This window comes from Palaemon carinicauda, chromosome 15 (assembly GCF_036898095.1).
Source record: "Palaemon carinicauda isolate YSFRI2023 chromosome 15, ASM3689809v2, whole genome shotgun sequence".
Classification (NCBI taxonomy): domain Eukaryota; kingdom Metazoa; phylum Arthropoda; class Malacostraca; order Decapoda; family Palaemonidae; genus Palaemon; species Palaemon carinicauda.
In genome coordinates, this window is record NC_090739.1 from 98,997,024 (window position 1) to 99,011,929 (window position 14,906).

Consider the following 14,906-nt stretch of genomic DNA (forward strand, 5'->3'; position numbering starts at 1 on the left):
CAGCCTGTGAATAGTGGTTTCACACGCCCTTGCTAAATACACGACACCTACAAGGTGTTCGCGCGAGGGTTGAACCTCTGCATTCCATGCTTTTATCTTTCTCTAGTATATTTGGAAGATTTATATTAGAAAAGTGTAAGAAGGACCCTTTTCACCAGCCGTCACAGGCCTCTTCCCAGAAATAGATTTTTCCTTCGTCAAAATCCCTTTATTTTTCTGTTGATTCTGAATAATTACTGATTTCTTGCAAACTATTACAAAACTGTGGCTAGCACTTTCCAATTGGATTGTTATGAAAAGCCTCTAAAGTAAATAAAAATTGGACAACACTGCACTACAAACTATATATGAAGCAATAATGAAGTAAATTATAAATAATCCTGGAAGATTCAAAACTGAGAGACTGAAATATCATGAGTAAACATGGGGGGAGGGAGGGGGGGGGGTGTTACATGCCTCTCCAGGCACACCCATAGTGACACAATTGATTGCACGAGTTCCATTTCACTCAACTGCACAACGGTTAGCTACTAAATACCTTGACTAATAGTTTACCACTAATTAGGATTGTATAAAACTATGAGTTTCTTACCAATTTGTATTTGATTTACATATGTCAGTGCTTCACCATATACTCTAAGTACTCAACTACCATAGCATGACACTTAGAAAATTACTTTTACTGTACAGTATTTGCAAATATCTATAAATAAAAAGGAGAAACACTAAACCAATTCTAAGTGGTATGGAAAGTAAAATACCTAAGAATTGACTCTGCACTGTTCGACAAGTTCAATTAACTTTCCCTCTTTGTAGAGCTGCCTTGTCTCTGTGCCACCACCTATGCAGTTTCCTGCCACAAATACACGAGGTACCTGTAAACAAAATTAAATAAGAACATAAATACCAATCATTATCAAGTGCCAGCATTATAATAATTGATTATCATCAGTGCTAATATTGATGCTTCACCAAAACTGGTAGTTTAGAATAAACACTCCATTAGAAATAATCTACAATTTGAAATTAAAAATAAGCTTGTTACAACTTTCTAAAAATATATGGTAAGAAAAACCATTTTAATATTTCATAGCATACATGCGTTTTTCTTATCTTCTATCAATGAAACCCAAGGTACTCAAGTGTAACTATGTGATGATTTACCATGCCCATTGACATGCCAATAAAGTGGGAACTAGTACAGCAAGTTGCTGGATCTTCTTACCTTATGATTTTGCCATTTATGGCATTTCATTTATTCTTTTTTATTGGGGGGTGGGGCATATTTAATTATTGTAGCTGTACATTTGAGTTCCATGAATACTTACTTTGGTACTATGAGGAAGACTTAAATTGTTAAAATGAAAAATAAAGAAAACTTCAAATATTTGCAAATGAAATCTCCCAAAATCCCATTACATGCATTACCTTGCAAAATAAGGGGGAAAAGTACTATTTAATTATTCTATAATTTTTCTTTTTTGAAAACAGAGTTGTAATCTGCAAACATTTGAAGTCTTGAATAAGTAAATGCATAAATTTTGAAATACTCAATTATGGGTTTGCATTGATAATATTACTTTTGTTTTAAAATATTATGTTTGACTTGCAACAAACCCATACAGTCACACTTTACGTAGGACTGAGATAAGCAAAGAACCAGATGCTCTAAGGTGAATTTATAATAAAAAGTTAAAAGCTCTGTGAGGACAAACTAAGATGTTTGTAAGTTCAAGTCCATAGACTACTGTTGCAAGTAGAAAGGTAGATGACAGTGTTCACCATTACTGTATATAAATGCAAAACATCTGACTGACTATGCCCAATGGTGTCATCATCGAATCCTATCATCATCATCACCATCTCCTCCTATGCCTATTGACCACAGGCCCTTGGTTAGATTTCGCCAGTCGTCTCTATTTTTAGCTTTTAAATCAACAATTCTCCATTCATCATCTCCTACTTCACGCTTCATAGTCCTCAGCCATGTAGGCCTAGGTCTTCCAACTCTTCTAGTGCCTTCTGGAGCCCAGTTGAAAGTTTGGTAAACTAATCTCTCTTGGGAAGTGCGAAGAGCATGCCCAAACCATCTCAATCTACCCCTCATTAAATGATTCCACCTCATTAATCATTTCTCCTTCCAATGATATTTCTTCTTTCATTACATATTCCATTCTCATCTTCTCTTTCTTTCCAACCTCATGTGATATTTCATGCATTCTGGTAAGGAAGCTTTGCAAGTCCTGTGGTGTTCTGCTAATAAGGACAGCATCATCAGCATACTCTAGGCCAGCTAATTTCCTGTTAATAATCTAGTCCAGTCCTTCTCCACTATTCCCAACTGTTCTATGCATTACAAAATCCATGAGGAAGATAAACAACATAGGTGGCAACACATTCCTTGGAGTACTCCACTGTTCACTCAAAATTCATTTGATAGGACTCAACTAACATTAACTTTACCCTTGCTATGCTCATGAACAAAATTATTCAAATTTACATATTCAAAAGGAACTCCATAATAATGCAGGACTCTCCACATAATTGGCCCGTGCTCACTATCAAAACCTTTTTCATAGTCCACAAATGCCATCCAAAGGGGGTTTCTATATTCTACACATTGCTATACCACATGTCTCAAAATGAAAATTTGATCAGTACAACTTCTACCTTTTCTAAATCCTGTTTGTTCATCTCTCAGCTTGTCATCAATCTTTCTCTCTAATCTCTTTAGAATGAGCATACTATAAATTTTTCTGACAACTGACGTAATTGTGATGCCTCTGTAATTATTGCAATCAGTCAGATCTCTACATCTTTACCATTTTCACCAACACTCCTAGCTCCCATTCATCAGGTTTTGCATCTTCACAACTTATTCTACAAATTAATCTTGTAGCTATTTTGGGAGTCACTTCATTTTCTGCCTATAGCATCTCTGCAGTTATTCCATCATATCCAAGGGCTTTCATTCTCTTTAGAGTTTTAATGATAGGTTCAACTTCAACCACACACTGAATCCATTCATGGGCACATCCATGGAATATTAGGCAAAAGTAAAATGATGAAGAAATTAATCTTCTTATTTTAATGGCTGCAGGTATCAGGAGTCCTACTTTAACTATGGATTTTAATTGTATTGGTCCTGGCTATGTGTGTGTTTCCCCATCCCTATAGATTACAAATAGTCCATAACTGCATGTGAATGAAAAAAAAAGATATGACATCAGAATCTTCATTAGGAACAAAAACGGCATGATTCTGATTATGCATAGAAAAGTTACATTATGGTGCACTGTTATCCATTAACTCGCTGCATGCCTGTTTGAACCCAAGATCACATTACTCTGTTGATAGCCCAACACAGGATATCTGTAGGAAATAAATGCTTTGTGATATGACAAATTCGAAGATAATTTGTATTTTTCCTAACCATACAAACCTTAGCTATTTACATTGGGTTTACCTTTTAGCGTAGCTGAAATGGCGAGCCATTAGAATTTAACGAGGGTGTATTACCCCCGCGCTAGTTAGCGGGGGGGGGGGGGGGTTAGGGGAGTGGTAGCTAGCTACCCCTCCCCCCCTCATACACCGATGAATTGCTTCACTTTCACTTAGAGGTAGAACTTGTCTTGGGGGACAGGGCTGGCGGGCAAATATATGTAAATAGCTAAGGTTTGTATGGTTAGGAAAAATACAAATTATCTTCGAATTTGTCATTTGTTCCGTAACCGAAATACAAGCCACGCTATTTACATTGGGTGACTTACCCCTTAGGAAGGGTGGAAAGTCCCCAGCCATACTGGCTTTGGCTTTACCCGGGGACTCAGAATCCGCGTGAGTCGCACTCGAGAAAAGGAGTCCCTGCACCTCACAAGTTCCTTGCTCCGCAAGGAACCGTGTGGCCTACATAAGCTTGTGTGTGAAGGAAGAAGTGTGACCCGTCCTAGGCAGTTGACCTGGAGTTCCAGAAGGAACTCTGGGTTAGGACGTTCCCAATACCACCTCGTCAGGGTATGGGGGACGCGACAGTATTGACTCAATACTCGGAACACAAGGAAGCATGGTTTACCTGCAGAGGTTTGAGGTCAGCTATGCAGAGACCAGGATGCTGCTTCCCAGTAGAGGGGATGATGAAGAAAGAAGTAAGGGCCAGACATACTTCTTTCGTTCATGCAGACTAAAACCTGATAACAATGCCCTCAACCTTCTGCTACCTGTCCAAAAAGGAGCCTGAGGTTAGACCAGCTGTTGTGTAGCCACCACAGAGCGATAGAAACGTATCGAAACTCCTGTGGGTCACGCCCTGCAGGAAGCGGGCTGCGAAGGTCATTAGACGCTTCCAGACTCCAGCTTGTAGCACCTGCGTCACAGAGTAGTATTACAGTACTCGAAGGCGAGGGACATTGCGATGTATCCGACATCGAGCTGTAGGGCGACGTGACGGGGGAGGATCTGGATTCAGGTCGAGATGAATGTCCTTGAGTCCGAGCTGAAGAGGTATACTGGTGACTCTCCCCCGTGTCCTTCTTGTGCTCCCAACCCGGCTGCACGTGAGGATAAACTGCAGCTGATCCCAAGCTAACCTCTCGATTCCTTTACTGGCAAGAAGGAGAAGGTTTTGGGACATCAGATACAGAATGGTGACTCGAAATCTTGAAGGAATTGGACCGAAGGGCCGGGACCCGAAGATTCTGAGTCTAGCCAACAACTCAGAAGCGAACCTGAATGTTGCCTTCCCCCACTCCTTAGAAAGGGCGGAGTCGTACGAGACCAAGAAGATTGCTTACATACTGGCCGCGGCTAGAGTGAGCAGGAGCCCCAAGACGGAATACAATCAGAGGCCTGACGTAAAGGGTCTTGAGAAGATCTCTTAACCCTTTTACCCCCAAAGGACGTACTGGTACGTTTCACAAAAGCCATCCCTTTACCCCCATGGACGTACTGGTATGTCCTTGCAAAAAAATGCTATAGAAATTAGTTTTTCATATTTTTTGATAATTTTTTGAAAAAATTCAGGCATTTTCCAAGAGAATGAGACCAACCTGACCTCTCTATGACAAAAATTAAGGCTGTTAGAGCAATTTAAATAAAATATACTGCAAAATGTGCTTGGAAAAAAATAACCCCCTGGGGGTTAAGGGTTGGAAATTTCCAAATACCCCGGGGGTAAAAGGGTTAAGGGACTAAAAAGTCCGAGCCATGCTCCATGTTGGAGGTCTCACTCCGACTAGGGCAGGGACGTTCGCAGCTTCGCATGAGCGAGGAAAGGTCCAGCGGGAAGAAAAAAGCTATTCCTTTCAGCCTGAAGGTCAGGGAAAGGCTGAGCGACAGGCTTCATTGCCGATAGCGGAAAGGAGTTTCCTCCCGCCGAAAGGCAATAAGTTCGTTATTGCTGGAGAAGAGGCCTCAAGGGAAGAGGTGTCTCTCCCACAACACCAACCACAGAAGACTCTCCACTTCGCCTGGAAGATCCCTGCGGATGACTATCGCATATGACGCGACCTCCGTCCTGCGACGGTAGCGGGTTGTCTCTTCTTGAGGAAGAGGCGTAGTATCTCCAGGCATGAAGCCGAAGCGACGCCCCGGCTCGTGAAAGATGTTGCAGTGTGGTTGTTTGAGTAGCCTGTGCCGCGGGAGAAGCTCTCCCGGGAGTCCCATCAGGGGAAGCAGAGGGTCCGGAAACCGTTCTGCATATAGTCCCAGTGGAGCTCGCAGGGTCATTGAAAGGTTGACAGACAACCTGGTCTTGTTGAGACCCATTCTCAACAGACAACAAAGGAGGGAAGACGCAGGCGTCGATGTTGTCCCACCATCACCGGAATGCATCTTGCTAAAGAGTCTCGGGGTCTGAGACTGTGGGGAAGAACCGCGGAAGCTTGAGGTTCCAAGCTGTCGCGATCAGGTCCCCCAGGCCAGGACTTGCTGGTTACTCAAGGCCAAAGACCCCCAGGTACACTCTCTCTACGAGGCTCTGCTCGGATAGTCGGAGAGAACATTCCTCTGCCCGGAATGAGCGAGCCGATGGTGGTATGAGAGGATCTCAAATCATCTCAGTATCTCTACTGCAAGATGCGAAGGTATGAAAATGCGTCCCTTGCTGGTTAGAACACGCCAGTACCATGAAGTCGTCGCGCACGGAGCGACTCGGCAGGAGCTGTAGGATCTGTAGAGGGGACAGACTTCAGCCCCTAAGCCTGCCTGAATGATGGAGAGGTATCCTTCAGGTCCTGACCATAGGGCTGGACCGGAACATGGCCCACCCCCCCCTTTTCTTTGACGAGTCCGAGAACAGCATCAAAAATGTGGGGAAAGGACGAGAATATCCACTCCCATCAAGAGGTTCCATAGGTCAACCCCCATTGCAGGTCTAATCGTCCCGCTGGTCCCATAGGGGCCAGAAAGTCCGGTTAATCGTTGCTTTGAAACCACCGGAACTTAGGCCGCCCCACAGGGAACTTATCCTGAAGCGACCATTCGGAACTTTAGACAGGTCAATGAGGAAAGATACCTAGGAAACGTTCCAAGGTAGGGCTGAAAGCCCTGCCCGACTGAAAACAGGTACTGCGACTCTCCTCAGCCTTGCCACAGTCAACTGAAGGGAAGGCTCGGAGGAGGCGGCAACAGAATCTGGCGTCCCCAAGCAGTCACCCATCCAAGTACCAACCAGACCCGACGTTGCTTAACCTTCCTGGACGGACGAGAAGCGGGGTTTCCAACGTGGTAAGACCGTTGACTCTATATCATGGCTAGATACTCCAGATGTTGAGGCCGAAGAAGAGAAGGCGCCTAGCAAATATCATGAACCCCCACTCATGGTAAGGATCCGGAAGCTTGTCCCGGCGTTGAAGAAGGTCGAACCCGAGCCTACCGGAGTTGACCAGACCTCCAAAAGGCGAAGGAGGCGGCAGCCTGCTCCCGAGTGGCCATGAGAAAAGCAGGAAGAGATCTCAGGGGAAAAACCTGCGATGCCACGGCGGGATCGCCACACTGCATCTTAAGCAGGAATACCTGTAGTCTAGGCTGAATTCCACGAGCTTCCTGGAAGATGGATGGAATGGAAACTGAAAGTACCCGTCCTTCCGATCCAGGGCCTAAGGAGTCCTGTGGCTTCGTTACCAGTCTGATCGATTCTGCTGTTCCACGCTGGACGAAGTTTGTTCGACAAACTTGATCAGAGCTGAGAGGTCGACTACGGAATTCCCGTCTCAGATACTTTCTTACGAGAAAGGATCGACTGAAGAAGCCGGGGGGTGAAGCCGTCGACGATCCTATGGAGGACCCTCTCCTAAGGCATGGATCATTCTGCCCAAACGGGCAAACTCTTGCCGACCCTATGGCATAGAGGTTCAGAGACACTGAATTCGCTGACAGAGACGGCAGGTGCGATATCCTTGGCTGATCACGGAGATCGTGCAGGAATGGGCATCGGGAAGCTGTTATCCGGATGAGTAACCTTAGGCATCCTCCCAGCGTGAAACCTGCAAGGGGGGGTTGCCAATCCTAGAGTTCGTGAACTCTGCCGCTCCCTCTAGGACTATGCCCCCCCGGGAGAGCCTCCCGTGCTACCTGTTCCTGACAGGAGGGGACTGCTATTGGACACCTTGTCTCAGTTGTCGTAGCCGGTCCGATAACTTAGGCCGACAAGGCTGAAAGAAAGAGGCGCTGGAGCCCTGCAGGGTCTGGAAGAAATCGCATTGGAAGAGTGAAAACGGAAGTCGACTTCCTCCGCACAACCGCTGTCTAAGTCTCTGTCCTTGGGCACAAACAAACTCTCCCCAAGGATGGAAGGGTGTCTGAGGTTGTCGACATCCACGGATGAGACACCCGAAAGGAAGCCCTCGGTCATTGCGTCCAGATGGTCCAACATCGAGCTTGCCCGCAAGTTCGAAACTTGGCGACGAAACGCCAAGGTGCTTGAGCCCGAGAGGAGGAAAGTACCCATGATCTTCCTGTAGCTTCCTTGAACAAAACCTCGGGTCGCAACCGAGGAGGGAAAGGACCTGGTAAGCCCCTTTCACGAGATGGAGAAGAGGAAAGGGTAAACCAGTCACCCCTTTGCCGATAGAGAAATCTCGAACGGAAAGCTCCCTGGCAAACCCCTTCCAGGGAATGACGGGGAAGGGCTAACCCAGGATCCGGAGAAGAATGTTGTTCAGACCTCCCTGAAGATTCTTCCTGTTCTTGCATGTGCCATGCTCTGCGTTTACGGGGTGAGGCTGTGTTCTGGAAATACGCTCCAGAAGACTCGCCAGGCTGGTCATGCTGCGAAACCTCAACGGGAATCGCGGTCGCAATCGCCCTAGCGCTCGCGCGATGGTAAATCAATGGTTTGCGCGTGGGCGAACGTGGAAGCGCCCATGCGCTGGCACGCAGGAACGCAAACGAAGGTGCTCGAAGGAGCGCAGAAGGATGGCGAGCGTGGTAGGAAGGGCGAGAGCTGGTGGTCGGCGAGCGATAACCCGTAGGCGAGCAATGGATACTGCAAGAATTAAGCCGACGTTCGCGCGATGGAACACAGTCGATTCGCGCGACGGAACACCGTCGGTCCGCGCGACGGAACACCGTCGGTCCGCGCGACGGAACACCGTCGGTCCGCGCGACGGAACACCGTCCGTCCGCGCGACGGAACACCGTCCGTCCGCGCGACGGAACACCGTCCGTCCGCGCGACGGAACACCGTCCGTCCGCGCGACGGAACACCGTCCGTCCGCGCGACGGAACACCGTCCGTCCGCGCGACGGAACACCGTCCGTCCGCGCGACGGAACACCGTCCGTCCGCGCGACGGAACACCGTCCGTCCGCGCGACGGAACACCGTCCGTCCGCGCGATGGAATACCGTTGGTTCGCGCGCGGGCGAACATTGGAGAGCATGTGCGCGGTCGCGCATGAGCGTAGGCGTGCAGGCACGTGGGCGTGCGGTCGCGCGGGCACGTGGGCGTGTGGACGCGCAGGCACGTGGGCGCGCGGGTAAGCGCAGGCGGTCGGGAGACCGATGACGTGTAGGCGGGCGATGGCGCGTTGACGAGCGATGGCGTGTTCTGGCGAGCGATAGCCCGTAGGCGAGTGAAGGCGCGTTGGTAAGCGATGGCGCGTCGGCAAGCGATGGCGCGTCGGCAAGCGACGGCGCGTTGGCGAGCGGTGGTGCGTTAACAAAACGCTAGCGCGCAGGTGAAGAATCGCGCGGGCGCGTAGGCGATTGCCAACGCGAGAGAGACTAGTGATGGTTAGCGCGCATCGCGCTAACAGAAGGCGCGCAGGTGCATCAGGAAGGTGAGCGCTGAAGCAAGCTGTTAATCAGGCAATCCTAGACGGTCAGAAAACCGTTGGCGCCCATTGGTGCGTGGCATAAAAGGGCGCGCAGATGTGCGCTGGCGATTGAAGAAAGCTGGCGCACAGAAGGACAGAAGTAAAGGTGAGCGCTGGCGAGCAGGAGGAAGATCTACGGCAAGACTCAGCTACCGGAGATCGTGGTCCACAGCAGGCGAGCGCTAGATCGCTACTGATGGTGTCCAGGGGAACTGACACGCATGGCAGATCGATGGCAATCGTTGACGCGTAGGAGATCGCTGACGAGCAGGTGAACGTTGATGCGTCCATGGTCGCTGGCGAGCAGAAGGCAACGCGCGGAAGCCTGTGCGTAGAAGAAGAGTCCTTGTCCAAGACCTGAACCAAAGTTCTAGACGAACAGGAGAGCGCTGGCGAACAGGAGAGCGCTAGCGATCAGGAAAGCGCTGATGAGCAGGAGAGCGCCTGTGCGCTAACACTGAGCAGGAGAGAACACAGCAGAAGGGCGCGCAGGGGAACCCTGACACGCAAGGGAAGAACCCCCGTGGGAGGCAACCCTTTGCCCCGAAGGGATCGTTGTCCGTCGGGAGACTGATGTCCGTCGGAAGACCGTTGTCTGTCCGTCGGGAGACTGAAGTCCGTCGGAAGACCGTTGTCCGTCGGGGAAGACCGTTGCCCGTCGGAAGACGAGGTCAGACTGCTGTCCATCTGCACCAGGGGCGGAAGATCAAGAAGAAGGAGTTGTAGGCTGCATACGGAGATTCAAAAAGGCGCCTCTTAGCACCCTTATAGAGAGATGGGAGGCCCTTACGACGAGGGGGACGGCAAGCCTTACGGCAAAGGAGGCCAACAGCAACAACAGCAGAAGAATCCTCTGAAGAGGAGTCTCTATGAGTGTACTCTCTCGCGAACAAAAGAGAAACACTTCGTAGAAGAGACTGGTCAGCCAGTGACCTAAAAGGAGCAATCCTCCGAAAAGGGGCTCCTGCAGTTCCCCAGCCCCTTGAGCGAAACTGCAGGTGTGACCGCTCAGCACCAAGAGCATAGTCGCACGAAAAAAAGGCAAGAGAAAAACCCCCCAAAAGGGGAAAAACTCAAGCCTGGACAGGAAAAACTTCCCTCGGAAGGAAAGTTACCCACCCAAGGAGGCAAGCCTCCTGAGTGTTCTAAAATGAACTGGAGAGCTGTCAATCGTCACGGGAGTACTTCCACGAGAAGGAGACACGCCCCTGACGAAGATCTATAGGGGAGGCAGCAACAGCCGAATCCCAAGGCCTCAACAAGACAGCTCATTCCGTTGTCACATTACAGAAACGAACTAGATCGGTAACTGTGAAAAATAAAAACAAAAATCATTAGTTAACATTCATTCCCCCGGGAAGGCTCCGAAGAGGAATCCCGAGGGAAAGGAACACAAGAATTACACAACAGGCACGTGCCCTCACAACCACTTACACTCACGGAAGGAGAGCTGTAACCAACACAGAATTATAACAATTATAATTATGTAACTATGTAATTATGTAATTTAAAAATGAATGAACACTAAAGAAAGAATGAAAACCCCGAAAGGAATCGTTCTACAAAGCTGAAAATCAACAAATACAATTAGATTCATAAACTAATTGAGACAAAACGTACGGCGTAGCAACTCCCCCACAGGGGAAGGAAGCTACAAAAGGCGTAGTAACGTAGTAAAAGGGTGAACGACCTCAAGAGAGAGAGAGAGAAAGACCGAAGTCAAACTCGATCGCGACCCATAAAATTACACCAAGGTGGCCTACTGCCGAGGGCTCCACGGAGATATCGTACACTACACACACAAGCACAAACTCTGAAAAGGAAACTTACTGATTTCTATACTCAAATATATACATAAACATGAGAAAATGTTTACATATATATTGAGTAAAAGAAAAGTAAGTGATTAAGTAAAGACAAAACAAACAATGGCTGCCAAGCGAGGACAAAGACAGAGACGTCTGTCCATGTCCGAGCCAAAAGTGAAAGTGAAGCAATTCATCGGTGTGTGAGGGGGGGAGGGGTAGCTAGCTACCACTCCCCTACCCTCCTGCTAACTAGCGCGGGGGTAATACACCCTCGTTAAATTCTAATGGCTCGCCATTTCAGCTACGCTAAAAGGTAAACCCAATGTAAATAGCGTGGTTTGTATTTCGGTTACGGAACAAACTACTACTAGAGAGTTATGGGGTCCTTTGACTGGCCAGATAGTACTACATTGGATCCTTCTCTCTAGTTACGGTTCATTTCCCTTTGCCTACTCGTACAGTACACCGAATAGTCGGGCCTATTCTTTACAGATTCTCCTCTGTCCTCATACATCTGACAACACTGAGATTACCAAACAATTCTTTTTCACCCAAGGGGTTAACTACTGCACTGTAATTGTTATGTAGCTACTTTCCTCTTGGTAAGGGTAGAAGAGACTCTTTAGCTTAAGTAAGCAGCTCTTCTAGGAGAAGGACACTCCAAAATCAAACCATTGTTCTCTAGTCTTGGGTAGTGCCATAGCCTCTGTACCATGGTCTTCCACTGTCTTAGGTTAGAGTTCTCTTGCTTGAGGGTACACTCGGGCACACTATTCTGTCTAATTTCTCTTCCTCTTGTTTTGTTAAAGTTTTTATGGTTTATATGAGAAATATTTATTTCAATATTATTACTCTTCTTAAATTATTAAATTTTTCCTTTTTTCCTATCCTCACTGGGCTATTTTCTTTTGGGGCCCCTGGGCTTATAGCATCTTGCTTTTCCAACTAGGGTTGTTGTGAAGAATTTTTCTTCACTCTTCTTCTTTCATTTGAATTTTCGGCTCTCTCCTAATAATGCTGTAGCTACCCCTTAAACGTTCTCTCCTACATTAAATTTTCTTTATCAAAACATTGGGAGGACTATTTTAAATCTACTAAATCTGTTAACAGTAGCGCACACCATGCTCGTGACGTCACAGCGTAGATACGCAAAGCAAGGGGTCTTATCCCGGCGTATGTTGGTTCTTTCCTAAAAACTACGTGGGTCGAGATAAATATCAAACTGATTTTGAATTAATTCCAATGCAGCTGATTTTAATGCAGCTTTTATTTCTCAGTACCAATTAAGGTCTGTTAATTTTGAGATGTTTGCTCATCGCACCAGCCCATTGCTTGATTCTCATTTTAACTACCAATTGTTTAGCAAGCCAGAATAGGTAGGATTGTTGTATATATAAACTCCCTTAGAACAGCAAGCTTTCAAAAGCTTTCTCTAAAGTATTTAGTACAAAATCCTGCCTCCTATGCACTCCTTGCAACAGTATATGTCCTGTCCTAAAATCCCGAGATGGCACCTCAACTGGGTTACCTTGCGCATCATGACCCTTATCTGTCTGGAAAGGTGAAGCGAGGTGATCCCTCTCAACCTTAACCTAACCCCATTTGTACGAAAGCAATTGTGGCTGTCTGACTTACTTGGCCAACTGGCCAGTGAGTAGATCTGTGCACCTCTGGCTCACCCCCCTCCCCCTTCCCAAAACTCGACTCACAGAGGAGTCCTGCCAGTCGGAGAGATATAAGAAGAAGAAGAAGAGCTTGTTAAACACTATCTGCCAAAGTGAGAATTTTTGGGATGAGCCAGTCAAGGGTGCAACTGTGCAACATTCCGGTCAACAGCCATCAAGGGTAAAGGACAGTACAGTATTCCAAGGAGTGTAGGTACCATATTGTGGCCACTTAGTTATTCCCCCATTTCTTAGTTTAGATTAACTTTTAACTTAAGTAGGTTATCTGGCTATTACATATTTCGGACTGTGTGCGGTGGGATTGTGTGTATATATTTTTTCAATATAATTTTTTTTTGCTTTTGAGACTAGCACAGTCTCTGGGTCACATGGGCCACATGTCCAAACCAATTTTGATTATTGATCATTGCACAAGACCACGTGTCTAAGCAACCATTTTGATTATTTTTAATTGCTTTTTATCATTTCACATTTTGTTTTGATACCTTTCTTTTTTGTTAAGATGTCCATTTTCTTTTAATGTAACTTTGTATAATAAATCAGGATTAGGTTAATTCAACCTCCTTCGTATTTTTACTCCCTCATTTATTTCAATGTGCCTATTATGAATATTTGATTACGGGACAGAATACCCGATATTTGAAAGGAGTAAGTAACTTGAAAAAGGGTGTGTTAGCGAGCGACTTATTATTGAATATCTGCTTCGAAGGTAAAGATCCATATCTTTAAACTATATGCAGTACTTTACTTTACATCACTGCTCCCATTTTTGTTATTGTCTCTAATTACATTAACGTAAGATTCCTGTCCAGCATCTCACTGGGGTCACTGGGATGGAGTCGAAACAGAGCCTGAGAGTGAAGATGACTATAGACCTGACAAAGCTAGAGTAGGCCATTTCATTACTTTTATTTTGAGATGTTTTTCCAGCCTCTGGACAGAGTAAAATTTCCCCCTTTAGTATTTAAGAGTGACGGTTAGTAAACTGCTGCAGTAAAGTTATTAGCAGGGTGTTTGTGCCCCGAGTGTAAGTGCTCATTATCCTCACCTGTTGATCTTTGTGTAACTGACGTAGGGAGACTTTCCTGGACTAAGTTCCCACTCAAACATTTAAATAAAAAATAAATTCTCCACAGTTGTAGCTTAGCAAGTATTAATAATAACAATAATAATAACATATGCTTTCAGATTTGAATTAATAAAAAGGTGTGTAGAAGGACTGGGTAGAAGGAATTATGTAGTTGTTATGGGTGACTTAAATGCTAGAGTGGGCGCTGGAGAGGTAGAAGGTGTCATTGGGAAGTATGGCGTACCAGGTGAAAATGAGAGTGGTGAGAGACTGGTAGATATGTGTGTTGAACAAGAGATGGTAATAAGTGCTAGCTTTTTTAAAAAGAAAGATAAAAATAAGTATACATGGGTAAGAGTGGCAAATGGAGGAGTAGTAGAAAGGGCGTTAATGGATTATGTGTTGATAACTAAAAGAATGTTTGGAAGATTGAAAGACGTGCACGTGTTTAGGGGTATGGCTAACGGTATGTCTGATCATTTTTTGGTGGAAGGAAAGTTAGTTGTAGCAAAAGAGTGGGGGAATAGAGTAGGTGGATGTAAAAGGGAGCTAGTGAGGGTTGAAGAGTTAATAAAACCGGGGGTAAAAAGTAAATATCAGGAAAAGTTGAAAATGGCATATGACGAGGTGAGAGTAAGAGAAACTGGTAATTTAGAGGAGGAGTGGAAGTTAGCAAAAGAAAATTTTGTTGGGATAGCAAGTGATGTATGTGGCAAGAAGGTTGTTGGAGGCAGCATGAGGAAGGGCAGTGAATGGTGGAATGAAGGAGTGAAGGTAAAAGTGGAAGAGAAAAAGAGGGCTTTCGAAGAATGGCTGCAGAGTAATAGTATAGAGAAGTATGAAAAATATAGAGAGAAAAAGGTGGAAGTAAAGCGCAAGGTACGTGAGGCAAAGAGGGCAGCTGACCTGAGGTGGGGTCAGGGACTGGGTCAGTCATATGAAGAGAATAAGAAGAAGTTTTGGAAAGAAGTGAAGAGAGTAAGGAAGGCCGGCGCAAGAATTGAAGAGACAGTGAAAGATGGAAATGGAAGGT

The 14,906-nt window shown here is 46.1% G+C and overlaps 1 protein-coding gene across 1 annotated transcript in view; it reads right to left on the reverse strand.

The window, feature by feature from the left end:
• Positions 1-584: 584 nt before the first annotated feature.
• LOC137654346 (glutaredoxin-2, mitochondrial-like) overlaps positions 585-14,906 on the reverse strand; it is an 88,601-nt gene continuing 74,279 nt past the window's right edge. Inside the window, exon 5 of the mRNA XM_068387961.1 lies at positions 585-875. Coding sequence (XP_068244062.1) covers positions 762-875 — 114 coding nt within the window. The 3' untranslated portion in view covers positions 585-761. The remainder of the gene's footprint in view (positions 876-14,906) is intronic.